This window comes from Camelina sativa, chromosome 5 (assembly GCF_030686135.1).
Source record: "Camelina sativa cultivar CO46 ecotype springtype chromosome 5, ASM3068613v1".
Classification (NCBI taxonomy): Eukaryota; Viridiplantae; Streptophyta; class Magnoliopsida; order Brassicales; family Brassicaceae; genus Camelina; species Camelina sativa.
In genome coordinates, this window is record NC_141884.1 from 24,459,413 (window position 1) to 24,478,722 (window position 19,310).

Consider the following 19,310-nt stretch of genomic DNA (forward strand, 5'->3'; position numbering starts at 1 on the left):
TATATATATAAGAGTTACATTATTCGAGTTTTATAATTATGATTAAAATAAAAAATGACTAGCAAAAATTGGTAACAAGCATTCAAAAGCACTTATAGTCCAAACTTATTATACATATAAAATTTTAAGTTGAAGGGCCACAAAGATTTACAAATGATTTTACAACTCAGATTAGAATTCTCAATGTAATTAGAAATTACATAAAAATCACAAATATTACATAAAAATCACATGTAACACTTATACATGTTATATATGTAAGTTGCAAATATATTTTCTAAACATTGGAAATCGGATCCGATCGTCATCTTCATCCTAAGCGATATTTTATTTTCTTGTGGAAAGGGATGTCTTTTCTTAAGCCGCCATAATCTATAAAAACGTCATGCTCGAGGTGGATTATTCCGCATTTTTTTATCTTCCAGGTTTTCCGAAAATCATCTCCGTAGAGCTCGAACTTAAAAATAAGCTCGGTGGAAGTCAGCTCCCATACTTCAAATTCGAATATGTACAAATGCTCCGTTAAAACTGGACATACGTAGAGACCATTTAATATACGAGCAGTGTGAGAATTCTGCTTTGACGTATTGGTACAAGACACTGTTATCTCTCCCATATTCTTAGCTTCATTTTCGCCCTTTTTGTCAAACAAGATGCAAACCTTAAATTGTGTTATAGGAAGAGGCTTTTGATTCAACTTCACTGTTATGGAACTCACATTAGCTCTGTAAGTGAAGCATGCAGGTATTTCTCCACCGGGTAAGACCGCTGATTCAAGATTTGATCTTTGGAGGATGAGATCTCTTGCTTCTTTATTTAGTTTGAAGCAGTTAACGAACTGGAGAGAAATATATGGAATGCAAAAGTAGCAATCTAGTTTCTCTAGAGACTCACAATTTTCTGCATATAGGACTAGTATGGATTCTGGAAGTTGTGGGAGTGATACCAGACTTGAGCAAGCATTGAGATTCAAAACTACGAGTTCAGTTGCATTCTCAATAGATGAAGGGAGCTCCATCAAACTTGAGCATCCATTAAGATATAATCTGCGGAGATCATCTAAATTTCCAATAGAGTAAGGCAGCTCCACCAGACTTGAGCATTCACTAAGAAATAATTTTTTGAGATAAGTTAAATTACCAATAGTGAAAGGCAGCTCCAGAAGACGTGAACAACCACTCAGATTTAATTTCTCCAGATTAGTTAGGTTTCCAATAGAGGAAGGAAGCTCCACCAGACTTAAACAACCACAAAGATTTAATTTCTCGAGATTAGTTACATTCCCAATAAAGGAAGGGAGCTCCATCAGACTTGAGCATCCATCAAGATCTAATTCTTTTAGATTAGTTGCATTCACAATCGAGGAAGGGACCTTCACCAGACTTGAGCATCCCCTAAAATTTAATTTCGTGAGATTTGCATTCCCAATAGAGGAAGGTAGCTCCACTAGACTTGAACAGCCACCAAGATTTAATTTCTCGAGAATAGTTGCATTCCCAATAGAGGAAGGGAGCTCCACTAGTCTTGAACATCCATAAAGATCTAATTCTTTTAGATTAGTTGCATTCCCAATGAAGGGAGGGAGCTCCACTAGTCTTGAGCATCCATAAAGATCTAATTCTTTTAGATTAGTTGAATTCCCAATAGAGGAAGGGAGCTCCACCAGACTTGAACAACCACTAAGATTTAATTTCTCGAGATTAGTTGTATTTCCAATAGAGGAAGGGAGCTCCACCAGACTTGAGCATCCACTGAGTTGTAATTTTTTGAGATTAGTGGCTGTTGAGAGGTTAGGAAGCTCCTCCAGGTTCTTAGAATTTTCTAAACTTATACGCTTGAGATTTCGAAGTAGCTGTACACACAAATAAAGAAAAAAATACACGATAATGTAATATATACACCTATCAAGTGAACACAAGAAAAGAACACGTAAAAAAAATACTCTACCATGCTAAACACGTAGTGGCAAGGTACATATATATAATCTCTTAAGTTAACTTGCACAAGAAAGGATGTTATATATTCAAAACAAGATAAAAAACGTAAATTCTTACAAAGAAATTTAAATGACTTACTTTAGTTCCGTCCCACAGCTTCTCAAGTTTGCTGTTAACCATGTTGAATTCGACAAGGAACTCCAGGTTATTGGTAAAATGCAAACATGTCATCGGAAAATACGACCAATCTAGCAACCGTAGATTTGGAGATGTAAAGCTCAGAGCTCCCAGAGAAGATATAATGTTTTGATGATCATCATTATGTTTGAGTACTCTTAAGAACTGGAGATTAGACATCCTTTCAAAAGCTTTCTCAGTTATATTTAACTGATACTTGGAGTATATGCCTACAACACTTATAGTCATCTGGAATAAAAGACCCAAAAATAATTAGAGATGATAACCAAAAAAAAAAAAAAAAAAAAAACCAAACTAAAAAAAAAGCAGTGCAACGAAAGACCAAAAGGCAAAACTTACTGTTGTACTATCAATCAATGCTTCACATATATCTTTACGATCAAGCAAAAACTGGCGGTGTCGAAGCTCACCAGATTGGACAATAGTTTTACCTAGTTGGGCCAACATCTTATGCATCCTTATATACTTATTATATTGAATAGATATGAGTGACTTTTCATCTAACACGTGAAGCCTTTGCTTGACATGGTCGAAACTTTTTTTTTTTTTTTTTTTTTTTTTTTTTTTTTTTTTTTCTTTTTTTTTTCTTTTTTTTTTTTATCTTATTAGGTTTATCAACAAACATGGTCGAAACTTTCAGCAAGATATTCTTCAACTTCCTCCAAATTCATATGGTTGAAAAAGCAAGCTATATGGTGAAGATACACTGTGTTGACAGAATTGTAAGATTGACAACAAGGCGTAAAGGAATAACTATTGAAACAGAAGAGAGAAGATCACAATGACAGAATCCTATCAATGTAATGAAGATGCCAAAGTTTCAGTTACATCATGAAAGCTTGAAGATCATCAAGTGCAAGAATAGAGAAAGCTTGAGTTCTATAACTCAGTAACAAAGGGAGAGATTGAAGATATATTGGTCTTGTTACTGGTTATAAGAATCAAGAGAGATGATCAAGAAGCAATGGGTAAACCTGATACAACCGAAAGTACAGACACAGATGCAGTGAACGTTGCAGTTAACAAGTCAGACACAAACATATGTTGAGAAACATAAGCATTGATCAAGTTGGAGCATGTGTAACCAGCTACAGACACAGACGCAGTAATTCCTCAGATAGAGAATCAGAGAATCTACCACAGCCAAGACAGCTCAATGTAAAGTCACATGGAATGAAGTGACTGTTGAACCTTGGAGTCTTAGTGAGAAGATCCAAGAAGTGAGAGCTCAAACAATCATGCTTTAAGCTCATGAGAACAAGTCTTCCATTAGCAGTTGAGTAACTCTGAAAGTGCAACAGAGCAGAAAGAAGGTATCAGCTGCATCATACAACTTAGCAGAAGTTTGTTTAGCAGTTGAGTAAACTTGAAGTGCAACAGAGATGAAAACAGAGCAGACAACTTGTAGTGGCTGTGTAGTGCTACAGAGCTGGAAACAAGAGATGAATCGTGAAGAGGTTGTGTAGTGCAACAAAGCAGAAAAGCGTCAAGTTGCAGCAACCAGTGGAACGGCTGTGTCAGAGAAGCATGCTTGTGTTAGGTACGACAGGAACAAAAGCATGGGTCAAGTTGACAAAAAGAGAACAAGCTTTTACCCAAAAGACAAGAGGAAGAAGCTTGTGGAATCTAGGGTTTGTGGAGAACTCTAAGAGGTATAAAAGGAAGAGGTGGTAGCAAAGAGAAGCTTACGCACCCTAAACCTAAAATTGAGAGAAGCACACATGTTGTGTGTGGTGTTGTCCCACCGACAAGATAGAGAATCTGTTGGTGGTTTTTGTAGAGGTTCACACTCGTCGGAAAAGACAAAGAGTGGTGGTTCCTTTAGTTCATGTAGATAAGAGTGGTAGGCACAAGTGTGTGCTAGATACCATTGGCAAATGTGACTTTTGCGTTCTTATTCTAGTGAATGATTCTGGACTTGGTCCTGGGGATGTAGGTTATCCGAACCCCGTTAACAAATCTCTTGTGTCGTCTCTTCACTATCCTTTCATCTCTCTGTTAAGCATCGCTCATACATATCTGTCATACAAGTCTGTAGATCTAGCACGAATCTCATTCTTTCAATTGGTATCAGAGCAGGAAACCGATTTGAGATTATATTGTCTCTAAAAGGTTAGATCCTGAGATGTGTCTAGATGAGGAAGAAGAGCTATGATCTTATTTGGAGAAAATCAAGTGATGGGTTCTATCCAGGTTGGTGAAAATGAAGAACAAAGAGATGAGAGAAAGATGACGACGGCGGATCTGTTTTCAAACTCGCCCGAAGTTGTCTGTACAGTTCATCGGATTTTTCAGTGTCATCTTCAAGATGTCTTGGTTCTCGTGCCGTGAGAAATTGTAGTCGAAGAAAGGAGAAAGGTTTTCTCACATGGGTATTTTGTGTTTTTGGTCGGCTTTCATCTAAATTCGTAAATCAGGCCCAATAAAAGCCCACAAGGAGTTGTTTTAAGGTGTTGGGCATGTGAAGGTTTTTTACCACGTGTGGATCTGGTTTTAAAAAATCAACAAGTCAACGAGAGTCTTCTGCTCCAGTTTGGTGTTTGCCATGAAATTAATAAAGGATTTGTTGATGCTCAGAGATTCTCCGTTGTCTGTGTGTTGTCACAAGAAGCTGGAAGCAACAGAAAGGAAGTGATTCTCGGCAAAGAATTATGATCTCTGAATCTGGGTGTCTATGGAAGTGAAGAAGAGCTTGTGTGAGGAATGAAGCTTGATCCTCACTAATGTTGAAGTTTGTCGCTGATGCCTCTTAAGAAAGATGAGGAATTGATCTTGTGTGGTCTTGTGTTATGTTGGGTTTCTGGTAACTGTGCAAAGGCCTAGTGTGGTATTATATCTAAGCCCATTACAGAAAATGGTGAAGATAGGTCAAAGCTGCAGGTGACTGTGGAGTTCGACATCAGCCACATGTTTGGGTTCAGTTTGAGCCTGTATGTATTCTTGAAGAAGCTCGTGGAGTGTTGCGATCTAATGGAGATAGAAACAGTATGGTGAAGAAGTGATCAGGGAAGGGCTGAATTGCATGAGTTGTTTTGTAGAGGTTTGTCTCAGCCTATCAAAGATGCTCCTAGCTAAAGAAGAAGACTTGAGGTCATATTGATTGGTTGAGATCACAAGAAAGGGAAGTATCATCAAAGGATAATCATTTGGATTATGGGTCTTATGAATGTTGCTGGCTTTTGAGAAGAGATCAAATGAAATATTTTTTTTAGATACTGAGATCTGCAGTCGTGTTATAATTTCATACATCAAGGAAATTGTGGTGTCTCTGGTATGTGTTCTTCTTCTACATTTTCCTTTGACTTCAGATCTTGGTTTCTAGTGCTGGCAGATCTTTTGAAAAATTGGAAATGAGATCTTCTCAAGGACATAAAGATCTCATTCTGGTTCTCTGTGATATTATTGGAATCTGCTTTTAAAGTTGGTTGTTTGCAGAGTTATCTTCTGGATATGTTTTGGGGATTTGGTCATAACTTCCAAACCGTAACCCCAAACCATGATATGCTTTCACATGTGGCTTTGTATCTCTGATGTTGATCTTGCGACCAAGTTGCAAAAGTTTATGGGTTGAGTTGCTGCTTCGTTTGTGTCGTGGATCAAGAAATGGTGAAGAATTTTTTATGATAGATATATCAAGGTCTTTGAAGTCTGCAAACAGATGAGTCTATGTTGATTGTGTGTTTCCTATGGAACAGTTTTTGGTTGAAACACATAATCAACATGGGGGAGAAAAACAAACTCATAATGTTAAAAGAAGAAGATATGAAGAAGTTATGAGTTTGATGGAGTTGCAGGCTCATGAAGCTGGGTTCTTGTCTGACTTTGCCTCTGCGTTTGACTTCGCTGTATACCTCGGATTTCTGTATTGAAGGATGTTTTGGAATTTTGAAAGCAGGATCTTCCCAATGATATAAAGTTCTCCTTCTGATTCTGTGTCATTTGATAGGAAACTGTTCTCAAATTTAGCTGTTCGCAGGGTTTTAGCAGTTTGGATCTGCTTTGGATTTTGGTCTTAACTTTCAATCCACAAACCCAAATTGTGATCCGCTTTCTCCCGTGGCTTCATATTGCTGTGCTTGATCATCCCACAACATTTTGAATTTTTCTAGGCTGTTTTGTTATTTCGTATATGCTCTGCATCAAGGCAGGAGAAGAAGCTCAGTTCAAGACCTCATGGTTGGAAAAAGAAACAGGTGTTCTTAATGTTCCTAGGTCAGGTAATCACAATCAAAGTATTAAGATCCATCAGTGAGTAAGACGAAGTTAATTGTGAAGAAGTGTGGAAAGTCATCTGATCTGAAGGTGAATATCTTGCACCAAAGTCTGAAGTGGTCAAGGCAGACATTCACCTCTATGTCACTACCTCAAACGTATGTCAATATATGTAAAATCTTCTGCGTGATGGAATATGTTTACAAGGAATTAATCTCTGCTGGGAGTTAGTGTCACGAGAGAAGTGTTACTATGGATATGTGAAACACATTTGTTTCTGTTGAAAATTCTTATGGGTCTTGGAGGTTTAAGGTTTTAGTGAGGAATGTCCTTGAAGCTCATATCAGTTGTTATTGGTTTTGTTCTCAGTTGTGCCTTGTATTGGTTGGGATTGTTTTCAAGTAAGTTGTTGCAGAATATTCAAGAAGACATTTGGGTGTTAGAAGAGAAGAGTAAGAGCGCTGGATTATTAAATTTCAAGAGAAGGATTCACTTTCACTAGTAGTATAAGATGGTCGGGATCAATCTGAGGTAGAATACTCAGAGTTGTGTAACTCCGGTTCAGTTCTGCAAGGTTAGCTTAAGTGACATCTGCAAGGAGATGTTGGTCGGGATCAATTTGAGGTAGAATACTCAGCTTTGAGTAACACCGGTTAAGTTGTAACCCAGGAAGCTGAAGTGTCTTGTTAGTGAAAGTTGGGACATCGCTTTTGAAATTCAAGAAGTTGTTGCTGCTCCAGGTTTTAAAAATCTGAGGATTTTATATGAGTTCCTTCTTATGTGTTTTTGAAGAAATACGTTCCAAATACTGAGATAACAACTGCTACAGAAGCTGCAATCATCTGTCTTATTAATTGGTTCACAGTTGGGATCACAAGATGTCGTTCAAAGGTTGGCTCAAGGTATGTTCATCTGGATTTATCTCAACGTTGCTCTTAAGCTGAAATATAGTTTTCTGGTTAAAGTCGGTGTGCACATGTGGTTGATATTATGGTCATGATGTCTTGTTCGGTGTTGCAAGAAACTGTTGTGTGCGTGCGGTTTTATACCCAATCTCTGGTTTGGTATATTGCTTGAGGTTTAGGAGGAGTTTCAAGAAAAGCATAGGTGTGTTCTGTATTGTAACTAGTTGATATGGAAGAGACCTCTACTTCATGAAGTACAATATCTGGATATCTGATCTGACTTAGTAAAGAAGAGCGTTTTGAAGCCTATATTTGCAAAAATGGAAACAGCTCTAAATCAAGGCTACTTGAGCAAGCAAGTCTGCAAAAGCTGAGGCTATTCAGTCAGTGCTACATTTCACAAGATCATCATGGTTCGAGAGAATTGTCTATGTTTCCGCTGTGACTACAAAGGTATTAAGTTTGATGATCATGTTAGTTTCCATTGTTCAAAGGCTGAACTTCAAAATGAAGCACAATGATTGCTAGTACTAAGAGGTTCTGATCAAGTTAAGATTCATGAGGTTCAAAGGGGATTTTAAGATGTTTGACAATTGTGTTCTCAAGGAAGTGTTCTCGGCTCAGTACTGATTTGTGTTTTTGTCTTCAGAAATTAGCTGTTCTGTGCGTACGGCAGGCTTTGATCCTGATCCTATTGGCGACAGCGGTACATTTCTGAAGATGGGTTAACTAGTTCTGAGCTACTCTCATCTGTGTCATTGTAACCAAGTCATCATTGTCATTGGTTTGATGGCTGATATCATGTTCTGGTTTTATGATTTTGGTATGTGTGAATTTTCTGCAGTGTTCAGGCAAGTCTGAGCAGACTCTTAACATCAAAGCAAGAGGAGGATCAATATTTGCTTAATGAGTTCCTTATTGGACTATGCTCTTGATATCTGTTATTTTTTACCTTAGTTATGCACTCAAGCAGGGGGAGTTTTTATGGTTGCCTTGCAGGATGAGTTAGTGCCATTGATTGCTTGAGTATCAAACTGCGCTAAAAAGGGAGAGTTCTTGTATTTACTCCCATTTGATAGTTGTTGGGGCTGCTATGCTTGTGTCATTGCTGCTGTCACAACTTGAAGATGTTTGATAAATGCAGAAGATGGTATTAATGTCAAGTCCAAGGTTTGATGATGACAAGTTGGTTCATCGTATGAAGTTGAATATCAAACTGAGCTTTAAAGGGAGACTCTCTGAATTACTCCCATATGCTAGTTGTTGTTGTTGCTATGCTATGTCGTGGTTGCATGCAACACTTGGAGGTATTTGATATTCACTGAAGATGTGATCAAGTCAACATCAGGAGCTTGATGGGTTATGATTAAGGGAGAGCTAGAGTCCTTCAACTCAGTCAACAAGGGAGAGATCGATTTTTGTGTTGACCGAGATTGAAGTTGTTTGAAATACATATGCCAAAAGAAACAAGAACATGATATCTAGAGGTTGCAGATAATCAACGTTTGTCAGTCCTACAACTCAGTCAACAAGGGAGAGATTGAAGATACACTGTGTTGACAGAATTGTAAGATTGACAACAAGGCGTAAAGGAATAACTATTGAAACAGAAGAGAGAAGATCACAATGACAGAATCCTCTCAATGTAATGAAGATGCCAAAGTTTCAGTTACATCATGAAAGCTTGAAGATCATCAAGTGCAAGAATAGAGAAAGCTTGAGTTCTATAACTCAGTAACAAAGGGAGAGATTGAAGATATATTGGTCTTGTTACTGGTTATAAGAATCAAGAGAGATGATCAAGAAGCAATGGGTAAACCTGATACAACCGAAAGTACAGACACAAATGCAGTGAACGTTGCAGTTAACAAGTCAGACACAAACATATGTTGAGAAACAGAAGCATTGATCAAGTTGGAGCATGTGTAACCAGCTACAGACACAGACGCAGTAATTCCTCAGATAGAGAATCTACCACAGCCAAGACAGCTCAAGGTAAAGTCACATGGAATGAAGTGACGTGTTGAACCTTGGAGTCTTAGTGAGAAGATCCAAGAAGTGAGAGCTCAAACAATCATGCTTTAAGCTCATGAGAACAAGTCTTCCATTAGCAGTTGAGTAACTCTGAAAGTGCAACAGAGCAGAAAGAAGGTATCAGCTGCATCATACAACTTAGCAGAAGTTTGTTTAGCAGTTGAGTAAACTTGAAGTGCAACAGAGATGAAAACAGAGCAGACAACTTGTAGCGGCTGTGTAGTGCTACAGAGCTGGAAACAAGAGATGAATCGTGAAGAGGTTGTGTAGTGCAACAGAGCAGAAAAGCGTCAAGTTGCAGCAAACAGTGGAACGGCTGTGTCAGAGACGCATGCTTGTGTTAGGTACAACAGGAACAAAAGCATGGGTCAAGTTGACAAAAAGAGAACAAGCTTTTACCCAAAAGACAAGAGGAAGAAGCTTGTGGAATCTAGGGTTTGTGGAGAACTCTAAAAGGTATAAAAGGAAGAGGTGGTAGCAAAGAGAAGCTTACGCACCCTAGACCTAAAATTGAGAAAAGCACACATGTTGTGTGTGGTGTTGTCCCACCGACAAGATAGAGAATCTGTTGGTGGTTTTTGTAGAGGTTCACACTCGTCGGAAAAGACAAAGAGTGGTGGTTCCTTTAGTTCATGTAGATAAGAGTGGTAGGCACAAGTGTGTGCTAGATACCATTGGCAAATGTGACTTTTGCATTCTTATTCTAGTGAATGATTCTGGACTTGGTCCCGGGGATGTAGGTTATCCGAACCCCGTTAACAAATCTCTTGTGTCGTCTCTTCACTATCCTTTCATCTCTCTGTTAAGCATCGCTCATACATATCTGTCATACAAGTCTGTAGATATAACACGAATCTCATTCTTTCATATGGAGGAATAAATATTTATCTTCAGCACTTAAAGCATCATAACTGAACTTCAAAATGCTCTCAATACCTTCATGAAGGTTAGTCCTTAACCTTGATACTTCCATTGACCACTGCTCCTTGGACAATCCTCGAAAGTGGGATCCAATAACCTCTAGTGCTAAAGGAAGTTCACCCACAAGGTATGTAATTTCACGAGCAAGTTCATTGAAACCATCTTCAGGGGTCTTTTTTTAAAAAGCATACATGCAGAACATTTGAAGAGCCTCATCATTTGACGGAAAATTCACCTTGTATATATGCTCGATCCCGTGTGCCTTCAAAAGTCTTGTATCTTCTGTTGTGATGATAATCCGACTTCTAGGACCAAACTCCTAAATGAGAAATCACGATATCTTTCTGGTCTATCATCTGAGACAACATTTCTCCTTGTAGTTTCAATTTTGCATTGTACTCATCAAGACAAGGTCTTGGATAGTTTACTCTGATATTCACGATGAATGCGCTATTTTGGAAACTCCCGGAGAGTTGGTTAAACAGAAACCTGGCGATGGTGGTCTTCCCAATCCCGGGCGGACCCCAAATACCAATCATCCTCACTTCATCCAAATCAGGGCGTAGAAACTGATGCATCCTTCTCATATGAGCTTCCATCCCAATTAAACGGTCAAAATCACGTGATGGTGTCAAGTGATTAAGCTTGTTCGAAATATAAGCGGCGATGTCTTCAATCATGGTTGCTTCATCATCCCTAACAAAGAGGAAGATCAACTTATACAGTTCCAATGCTACAAAGATTTATAGTTTGATGTGTTAGAAATATTAAAAAAATTAAAGCAAATGAAATTAAAGTCAAGAACACGAACCAGTTTCTTGAATGGTAACCTGCGATTGTGGCCACATCCTCCAAAGCTTTCCTCCATGTCTGAACCTTCTCCTTGCCTTTGCCTTTACAAGTTTTTTTGAAGACCTTCCCAAAGTCTCCCTTCTGCTTCTTTACATCAGTTGGATCTACTTCATAGAAAATGGTAATCACCACCGTTTGACCCAACTCTTTTTTGTACTTCATGATCTCCACCAATTCGTCAAGACACCACAACGAAGAAGCATAATTCTTGGAGAGCAAGACAACAGCAATCTTAGATCCTCTGATCGCCTGTTTGAGTACAGGACCAATGAACTCGCCTCTCTTCATCTCGTTATCAAGAAAAAATTTGATTGCTTTCTTTTTAAATTCCTTGAGAACGTGGCTGAGAAAGGATTTTCGTACATCTTCCCCGTGGAAGCTCGGAAAGACATCGTGTTCCCAGGTTGGTGACAAAGAAGATGAAGTAAATGAAAGAGATAAAGAAGAAGAAGAAGAAGAAGAAGAAGAAGAAGAAGCCATTACTGCGATAGAGAGAAGATTTGAGATCAGAGATCTTAATAATAGAGCTATGTGGGAAGTATGGACTAACAAAGAGACTTTGTATGTGCAATGACTTAGAACGTTGACTCCATTGACTCAGATGGTTCACACAATTTTGGATAAGAGATAACTTAAGCTTACTGTAAAATAAAGTTTATATTTTCACAGTCTTAGCTGTCTAGTAGTTTGTAGGTTCCACCATTCTTGCAATTTCTCTGATATTTCCTCTCAGAAATTTAATTGGTCCTTCAATTTTCAACCGAAATTTCTTTGTATAGTTCATAGAAGAAGACATACCCTACCGTCTCTTTCAAGTCTCTCACTTGTAGAAAAAGTAATAACAATCGGCAAATGGTTGTGGTACTCTAGGTCTAAGAAGGAAATAGTAATGAAATACGCAAACAATTTCAGTGAAAGTCTCCATCAAAATTCGAAGTTCACACATATTGAGTTTCGAAGCAGTGAGTTCAATGTTTGGACTCAGTCAGAGCAAAAAAAGGTTCCATAGACTAATCTAAGTTCACACATAATACACGGTTCTACTTCACATCCGCCGACTAGATACCTCAACTGTTTCGTATGGAGGACATATATTCATGTCGTTTTATGAAAAAATCCAAAGAGTATAAAGATTCAATGTTGTGTTTAGTGTTTTTTAATGAACAATAGGAGACACATTGAGAAGGTGAATAAATGGTGTGATATTGACCTAGCTGAGCAAAGAACACAGTTATATCTTGCGTCCCAAGAAATCTCCTTATTTCATCAATGTTGTCAGATAAAAAAATATATAAAGGCTTTGCCTTTTATATTCCAAATAATACAACAATGTGTTTTAAAATTTCGTGCACGAAGGTTTGATTTCTTCAGATTTTTTTTTTGTTTTTCACACAGTCCTCTGTTTATACTATGAGATTTCATACCAACAGAGTGCTCTGTTTTTCTCAAGTCACAACTCTGTCTGTGAATGTTCATAGTTTGCAATTCAATACACACGCGTACCACCAGGAGTTTATAGCCAGACATCTTACAGCACAGTAAGTTTAATTTTATTCGATTGCATTCATCCTTGTTGCTGTATGAAAATTTCATATTTACTCGAATGCATTCATCATCCTTACAAAAAGTCAAAAATTCTAAAGAAACTTAGTTTGATTTTTATCAAATGAGTTTTAGTTCAGATTCTTATAATTAGAGTCTAGTTAATAAAGTCTATGTAGAAAGAGACAAATTACAAGTTAAATAAGTGAACAAAATTTTACACTACAAGTTCCAAAGAGAGTAAGAGAAAGAAAACAGAGGAAAGTGTTTGGTTCTAGTAGTAATATTCTTCAACAAGAAACTAATCCATGATCTAAATAAGCTTCTTCTTTTCAAAGTATTGCTTCAAGTACAATATCTGTAAACCAGAGACCACAATGCATATCCCCAGCGACATTATACTATACCATGCCACTCTCGAGTTTGTTTTTTCGCTCACAATCCTCATTTCTGCCTCTCTGCAATTGCGAAAACAATAGAATGTGTTATTATTTCTATTTCTTTTCAGTATCTTCAAAGAATGTAGCACTTAGTTAAAGCTTTTACTTGTTTCTGAGGTAAATTAGATTTTCATGGATAGCCTCAACTGCACCTTCAAGTTTCTTAAGCTCCAGCTCCACACCCTACGGATTGAAGGCATAATCGGGTGTCATATAGAGAGACTAACTTTGTTGCACAGCCTATTCATCGATGTGTTGTGAAAGACTTTTTAAGTAATTTGAAGACTATTATCTCAGAGACATGAAAAGTAGAAAGCTGACCTCGATCTTCTCTTTTCTAGCAATGGAGTCCCAATCCTTGGCTGCGATTCCGGTTTTCCAGTCAAGGTTGATGCTAAAATCTTTGTTACCATGACTATTGCCATCGGCCTCAAAACACGCCAAGTAGGTTCCTGATTCTTGGGTTGTAAACGCAAACTGACCATTCGTTGTGTTTTCCTTGTGGTGCAAAACGCTGCCATAAGGTGCTGTAACCTGCAATTACAACATAGAAATTTCTGGTCATTTTCCTCTTCAATCCCTCAACAACCTATAAGGCATGTAATTTGTACACGTCTGACGTCTCCATAACACATGTGTTTAAGTTTTCCACAAAAACTTGAGGTCATATGTCAACAAACATATGAGCGTTACTAGAAATGTGTTGACATAACACACATGTGAGTAAACTTTCTAGTTTCTACACCAATCTATCAAGCAATGTCGTAGCCGCAGTAGAGTCAATGGCTACAATCTAACTAAGAAACTATTAGGGAGAGTTGGATTTTAGATAAGATTACATAAACATTTCCATAGGAAGTCAACAAGATCACATCTTTGGAAGCAAATAGAGAACTTGTAGTAACACCAACTCCATAACACACCAAGCCATTCAATTAGATCTGAATCAGTGCTTAAGATCCAAAACTGAGTATACATAACAACGACCTCTTACCATTGTCCCAAAATCTATTACTCTTTATCACATTCACAAAACAATCTTCAATTCTATGAATCAGCTACTCATCTGTAACATTGAATGCACTCGAGCATCAATGCTTCAATCAATGCTATACCCAAAATCCAAATGTGGTAACTATTGACAAATTTAGAAAGTTCCAGATTTCCAAATCTACAGGACAAGGCGAAGAAACCAAAAACGATTCGGATCCAAAATAGTTCTTACCTTAATGGAGACAGTAGGGAAGACTGAATGTTCATCGGAGATAACGAGGTAATCAGCTAAAACGACGATGTTGCTTTGTATCTCTTCGGAGACGCATTTTGATCCGGTGTGAGGTATGGTAAGCCACACGGCTTCACAGATCGGTGATAGGAAGATAATTAGAGCTGAGAGTATGAGCGTCGTCGGAAAGCTACGATTCATCTTCTTCTTCATCGAGCTTTTTTTTTTTTTTTTTTTTTTTCTTATTTTGAACTTTTTCCCCCGATTTGTGTATTTCGTCGAGATCGCTCTCTACTTCTCAAGTCTCTCAGATCTTGTTGTTTCCGGATCCTTAAAATTAAAAACCGGTTTGATAAAAATTGGTTTAAATAATTTATTAATTTTTGATAATTTGATAGACTAGATAGCATAATTTGATCACATATAGGGGTTGTTGTGAAATGAATGGTAGAAATTTTGGTTGTGTTATGTGTGTGTTTTAAATGTAATATATTGTGAGTTTTTAAAATATTACATTAGCATAGAACAAAATAAATAAAATTTTGAGTTGCTAAAGATTTTTAGATTTGTTAATGATTCAATATAGTTAAAGTTTGATTGGCAAAACTTTTGGTTGTAAAAGTTTCCTAAAAGCTTTTAAAGTCCTAACAACTTTAAAAGCTACACTACCAATCATTTAAAAATAGTTGTTGTTTAAGAAGTTAATTTTTGTTTTAAGTTTTTGTCATTTCATGTTTTCAAAACAGATTTTTTAACAAGCTTTTCGATTATATTCTTATATTTTTAGTTCATTAGTTGATGATGATATTGATACGTTACATTAATTAGAAGTAAAAAATAATACAGTATGTGTGAAAAAACTTACACGACAACTAATTTGAAACGAGGGAGTATTAGTTACTTTGATACTTCTTGTTTTTGAAGTAATCCATTCATTTTGTAGTAATTACAAATTATAGATGAGTTAAGATATTTCAACTCCTGGACAGAAGCATATCTGGTATGTTTTATGTGGGCAGCAGAAAGCATGGCTAGCCACAGATTTTCTCGGATCATTTTTGGTCTAGAAGAATCGATCCTGGTCAATGCTATCAACAGACCAAAAGCTTGGCCGTCTTATAGATTTCAAGTCTCAGAAATGAAGAAAGCTCTTTCCCCCTTTTTGTTTTGGAAAGTAGTTTCAGAATCGAGAGCAACTAACAGAGGGCCCTATCTCATTGCTCAAAGCGTCACCAAAACTGACCGATGCCATTCTTATGTTCAAACGGGCTTCCCGCTTTGGCTCAAGGATATCTTCATCAGTGAGATGTTGTTTCCCTCTCCTTATTTTATAGGTCTAACCGGGGTGGTTGTTTAGACTATTTTTTGTAGAGCTGGTTCAGCTATGACTAATACCCAATATTTTGTATATCAGAACCTTCAAATCTAATATATATATCTTTCAGATGAAAAAAAAAAGATGAGTTAAGATATTTTTCTTGAGAACATGGTAGACTTGGTTGCCTTTATATGATTATGCTAGAGTTCTTTGTGATTTGGTACAAGGTACATTGTTTCTTTCTTGAGCTTTATACAACATAATTATATTGACAGTTTATAACAATGTGTGTTTAGATAGATTTTGTTAAACTGTTTTCAAAAAATATATATATAGTACTAATAAAAGTCCTAAACATAAAAGATGAAGGAAGTTTCTTGGGCGATAACACTTCTACATTTCATAATTATTAATCAGCCATGAACGGATACCTTTTTAAATGTGTGTCATTATTCTACAAAGTTATACCCTATCTCTTCCGCATTTATAGAAATGTTAATCTGTCAACAAATTCCAGCTACAACTTGCAAGCATACTTACAAAATCTTCTTGAACAATTATTGGAATTTTGCTCGCAATATGTGATTTTGATGTTTTTGTCCATCTTGATCTTGAATAGAAATTTGCTTATTAATTAGTGCTTTTTTTGTTTGATAAAAGTCTTAGCTTAAGTTTAATTAGTTAGAAGAAATGTCCAATCGCCATGTAATTAGTTAACGTTTCTTTAGTTGCAGTCAAAAGTTTTGTTAGCTGAAGAGACGTTAAACTCCTGCGTGAGGTATTTAATCTATCTTGTATCAGTGTGAACTTTATAATATCAAACACTTTTTTTTTTGTCGTGCAATATCAAACACTTTTTGATTGGGAATATTCATAAATGTTACGTGCAGTCTTTTTTTTTTTTTTTTTTTTTTGTTGTTGTTGTCTTTGTTAACGTTTCCGTTATTTTTGAGATTTGACTGTAACAAAGTGGACTACACTACACACATTCGCAAACTGTTCTGATTCTTATATTTCCTTTGTCAGCTTGCTTATTTTTTCTCTTATTTTTCTCTTCTCACCCTCACAATTTTATGTCGGCAATGACCATTACCTATGATCCAAATCAGATTCCAATTCGACAAATGTTATAGCTTCTCTTTCTTAATGCGGACGACTTCTCGCATCTCTTTATCCTAATAGATTCACCACTTTATTATACGCGTCTATTTCGAAAATTTTGACTATCATTAAAAAGGTCAAAAACCAAGCTCAATTTTGACTGTCTTTTCCGGTTTAGCTAAAACCGAACTAGATCAAGTTTACTTCGGTGTTTAAAGATAATTTACTTCGGTGTTTAAGAGAATTTAGGAAAATTTACATTTCTCTATTCTCTTATGTTACGACAAACAAAAAAAACAAAGAGGAATCAACCCTCAAAAAGGCAAAAACCAAACGCCAAAATTTGAGTAAAAAGGTAAAAAACCAACCAATTTCTCCGGTTGAACTAAACCGAACCAAATCCTTTATTTACTTTTTCTGCAATTTTCTTCTCCCCCAGGCCGGCCTGCCCTAAGTGCCCCTCTCCTCCAACTTCTCTCTGACTCGACTCTCTCCTTTATTTGTATTTAAAGAGAACCAAAAATAAACGAAGAAAAATAAGAATTAGGGATTTCGAAAAGCCATGGCTCTTAAGTTGTCAACAATGGCTACCTAACTTTTCTGATTCCTGAAAGTAAGCAACTTTAAGCTTCTTCCTCCTCCTTTTTCTCAATTACATTAGCATTTTTTAAAACCCTCCACGTTCTTGGTGGAGTTTTTTTTAAAATCAGTGCGTCAGAATCGAATCTCACACCTTTTTTTTTTTGTTTCTTCACCACTATCTTCAAAAACCCACCTTTTTGATTTTTACAAAACTCCAGATCTGATTTCATATTAGAAACAATTTAGTGGGTCACTTTAAAAATTCGATTTTTTTTGATCAAAAACGATGTGGTCGGTGGTGGGTTTAGTGAGACGTACGGCTATGTCCGCAACGGTGAGTAAAGCTTCTCCGGTTAGGACTTTGCTTGGTGGGTATAGGTGTCTCAACGTTGAATCTAAGGAAGATGATGAGAAAAGGGTGGATATGACTGTTTCTGAAGCTAAGAAGCTAATGAGATTAGTGAATGTTGAAGATATGAAGAAGAAGCTTATTGGTATGGGTGATAAAGAGATGGTTACTTACAGTACACTCATTGAAGCTTCTCAAGGTTTAGGTATCGCTAGATCTCTTGATGAAGCTCATGCTTTTGCTCGTGTTCTTGATGATGCTGGTGTGATTTTGATTTTTCGTGATAAAGTCTATCTTCATCCTGATAAGGTTCGTGAAGAAAATAAAAGACCCCTTTTTTTATTTTGTTTAGTCTCTTGATGTTTCGTTGTTGAATCTGTTTTTGTGAATCTGTTTGTAGGTGGTGGATTTGATTAAAAAGGCAGTACCTTTAGGTTTGAATCCAGATGCTGGTTCGATTAGAGATGAGTTTGATAAGATGAGAAGTATGAAAGAAGAGATTGATGTGTTAGCTCATCAACAAGTGAGGAAGATTCTTTGGTGTGGTCTTGGTTACGGTGTGGTCCAGATTGGAATATTCATTAGGCTAACTTTTTGGGAGTTTTCTTGGGATGTGATGGAACCAATCACTTTTTTCACTACAGCTACTGGGATTATTGTGGGTTACGCTTACTTCTTGATGACTTCAAGAGACCCAACTTATCAAGATTTCATGAAAAGGCTGTTTCTTTCTAGGCAGAGGAAGTTGCTCAAGAGTCATAAGTTTGATATTGAGAGGTTTAAAGAACTTGAGAACAAGTGGAAGGCAACGTCTTGCTCTTCTTCGTCGTGCCACGCAAACGCATCTATTCGGAATCGTGTTGGTGTTGATCTTGATTTGGAGGATTCTTTGCAGAGTCGTCACAGAGATTGATTTGGCTTTAATCATCCCCATCAGTTTCTGGTTTTCCTAACCATTTTTCACTTTTGATTTTACATACTTGACCAAAAATTTCTTCTCTCAAAATTTTATCAAGTTTGATTATTTGGTGTTAATTGAGAGCCAAAGAAGGTAGTAGTCATTTTGATAATCTTCAGCTACTGTTATCTACATCAGCTGATGTTTTAATCTTTTTTATTTATTTATTTATTCTATGGTTCAGGATTTTTGATGGATGATAATAGTAGTTAACTATGATTTGAAGTTTTGAACTCTTACATGATTCTTTTAAGGAATTTATGTTACCATATACAATCAATTAACCAAGAAAACAATTTCTTAGCTTTAATATTGATGTTTGCAAAAAAAAAAAAAAAAAAAGCTTAGTTTAATAGTATTGATTTGAATTCTCGTTTCAAAGGTTTAAGCATTTGAGGGTAAAATGGTACAAAGGAGAGTGAAGGTTGATAATATGATTATTGAATGTCCAACTCCAACACATGGATCGATTATTCAATTCGTAATTACTACCTCGTGTCCACTAAAAAATACACGCTACAGTCTTCGGTCAATGTGCCATTTGACCGACCACCAAAATAAACAAACTGAAAAAACCTTTTAAGAATTATTATTATTATTATAAAACGTTTAAATTCTGAAGTTTTAATTGTGTGATTTAATAACTGCACTTTCTAGTTTCTATGCTCACGGTTTCATAACTAAAATTTCGATTTGATCTTTATTATTTAAGCTAATTATTTTTTAAAATGACTTG

General features: G+C 36.6%; 4 protein-coding genes and 1 long non-coding RNA gene across 11 annotated transcripts; 1 reads left to right on the forward strand and 4 right to left on the reverse strand.

The window, feature by feature from the left end:
* Positions 1-95: 95 nt before the first annotated feature.
* On the reverse strand, positions 96-10,362 carry LOC104787447 (disease resistance protein TAO1). 2 transcript variants are annotated; one of them, XM_087450687.1, is made up of 4 exons: positions 2,770-7,205; positions 2,475-2,670; positions 2,076-2,363; positions 96-1,852 (listed from the first exon to the last, which is right to left on the reverse strand). In XM_087450687.1, the coding sequence occupies exons 2-4, from the start codon at positions 2,589-2,591 to the stop codon at positions 311-313; spliced, it is 1,947 nt and encodes a 648-aa protein (XP_087306813.1). In that variant the 5' UTR covers positions 2,592-2,670; positions 2,770-7,205; the 3' UTR covers positions 96-310. The 2 variants fall into 2 exon arrangements, with proteins under 2 accessions (XP_087306813.1, XP_010511338.1); XM_010513036.3 differs by lacking the exons at positions 2,475-2,670; positions 2,770-7,205 and adding an exon at positions 10,223-10,362.
* On the reverse strand, positions 2,775-11,681 carry LOC104787448 (putative disease resistance protein RPP1). Of its 4 annotated transcripts, none has more exons than XR_015557469.1 (3): positions 11,019-11,671; positions 10,443-10,903; positions 2,775-2,841 (listed from the first exon to the last, which is right to left on the reverse strand). XR_015557469.1 is itself a non-coding variant. In XM_010513038.3 (2 exons), the coding sequence occupies exons 1-2, from the start codon at positions 11,537-11,539 to the stop codon at positions 10,925-10,927; spliced, it is 537 nt and encodes a 178-aa protein (XP_010511340.1). In that variant the 5' UTR covers positions 11,540-11,681; the 3' UTR covers positions 5,740-10,924. The 4 variants fall into 4 exon arrangements, 2 of the variants coding, with proteins under 2 accessions (XP_010511340.1, XP_010511339.1); XR_015557470.1 differs by having other exon boundaries at positions 10,443-10,940; positions 11,019-11,623; XM_010513038.3 differs by lacking the exon at positions 2,775-2,841 and having other exon boundaries at positions 5,740-10,940; positions 11,019-11,681.
* A 1,094-nt stretch (positions 11,682-12,775) lies between these two features.
* Positions 12,776-14,729, reverse strand: LOC104789498 (transmembrane emp24 domain-containing protein p24delta4). The gene is made up of 4 exons (XM_087450689.1): positions 14,267-14,729; positions 13,363-13,575; positions 13,148-13,224; positions 12,776-13,059 (listed from the first exon to the last, which is right to left on the reverse strand). The coding sequence occupies exons 1-4, from the start codon at positions 14,477-14,479 to the stop codon at positions 12,915-12,917; spliced, it is 648 nt and encodes a 215-aa protein (XP_087306815.1). The 5' UTR covers positions 14,480-14,729; the 3' UTR covers positions 12,776-12,914.
* Positions 14,730-16,892: 2,163 nt separating this feature from the next.
* Positions 16,893-17,712, reverse strand: LOC147944281 (uncharacterized). The gene is made up of 2 exons (XR_015557472.1): positions 17,586-17,712; positions 16,893-17,487 (listed from the first exon to the last, which is right to left on the reverse strand). It is a non-coding gene; the product is annotated as an uncharacterized LOC147944281 (long non-coding RNA).
* On the forward strand, positions 17,123-18,799 carry LOC104787446 (calcium uniporter protein 2, mitochondrial-like). 3 transcript variants are annotated; one of them, XM_087450702.1, is made up of 3 exons: positions 17,123-17,298; positions 17,576-17,925; positions 18,017-18,799. In XM_087450702.1, coding segments are annotated over exons 1-3 (864 nt in total). In that variant the 5' UTR covers positions 17,123-17,297; the 3' UTR covers positions 18,530-18,799. The 3 variants fall into 3 exon arrangements, with proteins under 3 accessions (XP_087306828.1, XP_087306827.1, XP_010511333.2); XM_087450701.1 differs by having other exon boundaries at positions 17,171-17,298; positions 17,486-17,925; XM_010513031.3 differs by lacking the exon at positions 17,123-17,298 and having other exon boundaries at positions 17,483-17,925.
* The last annotated feature ends 511 nt before the right edge of the window (positions 18,800-19,310 follow it).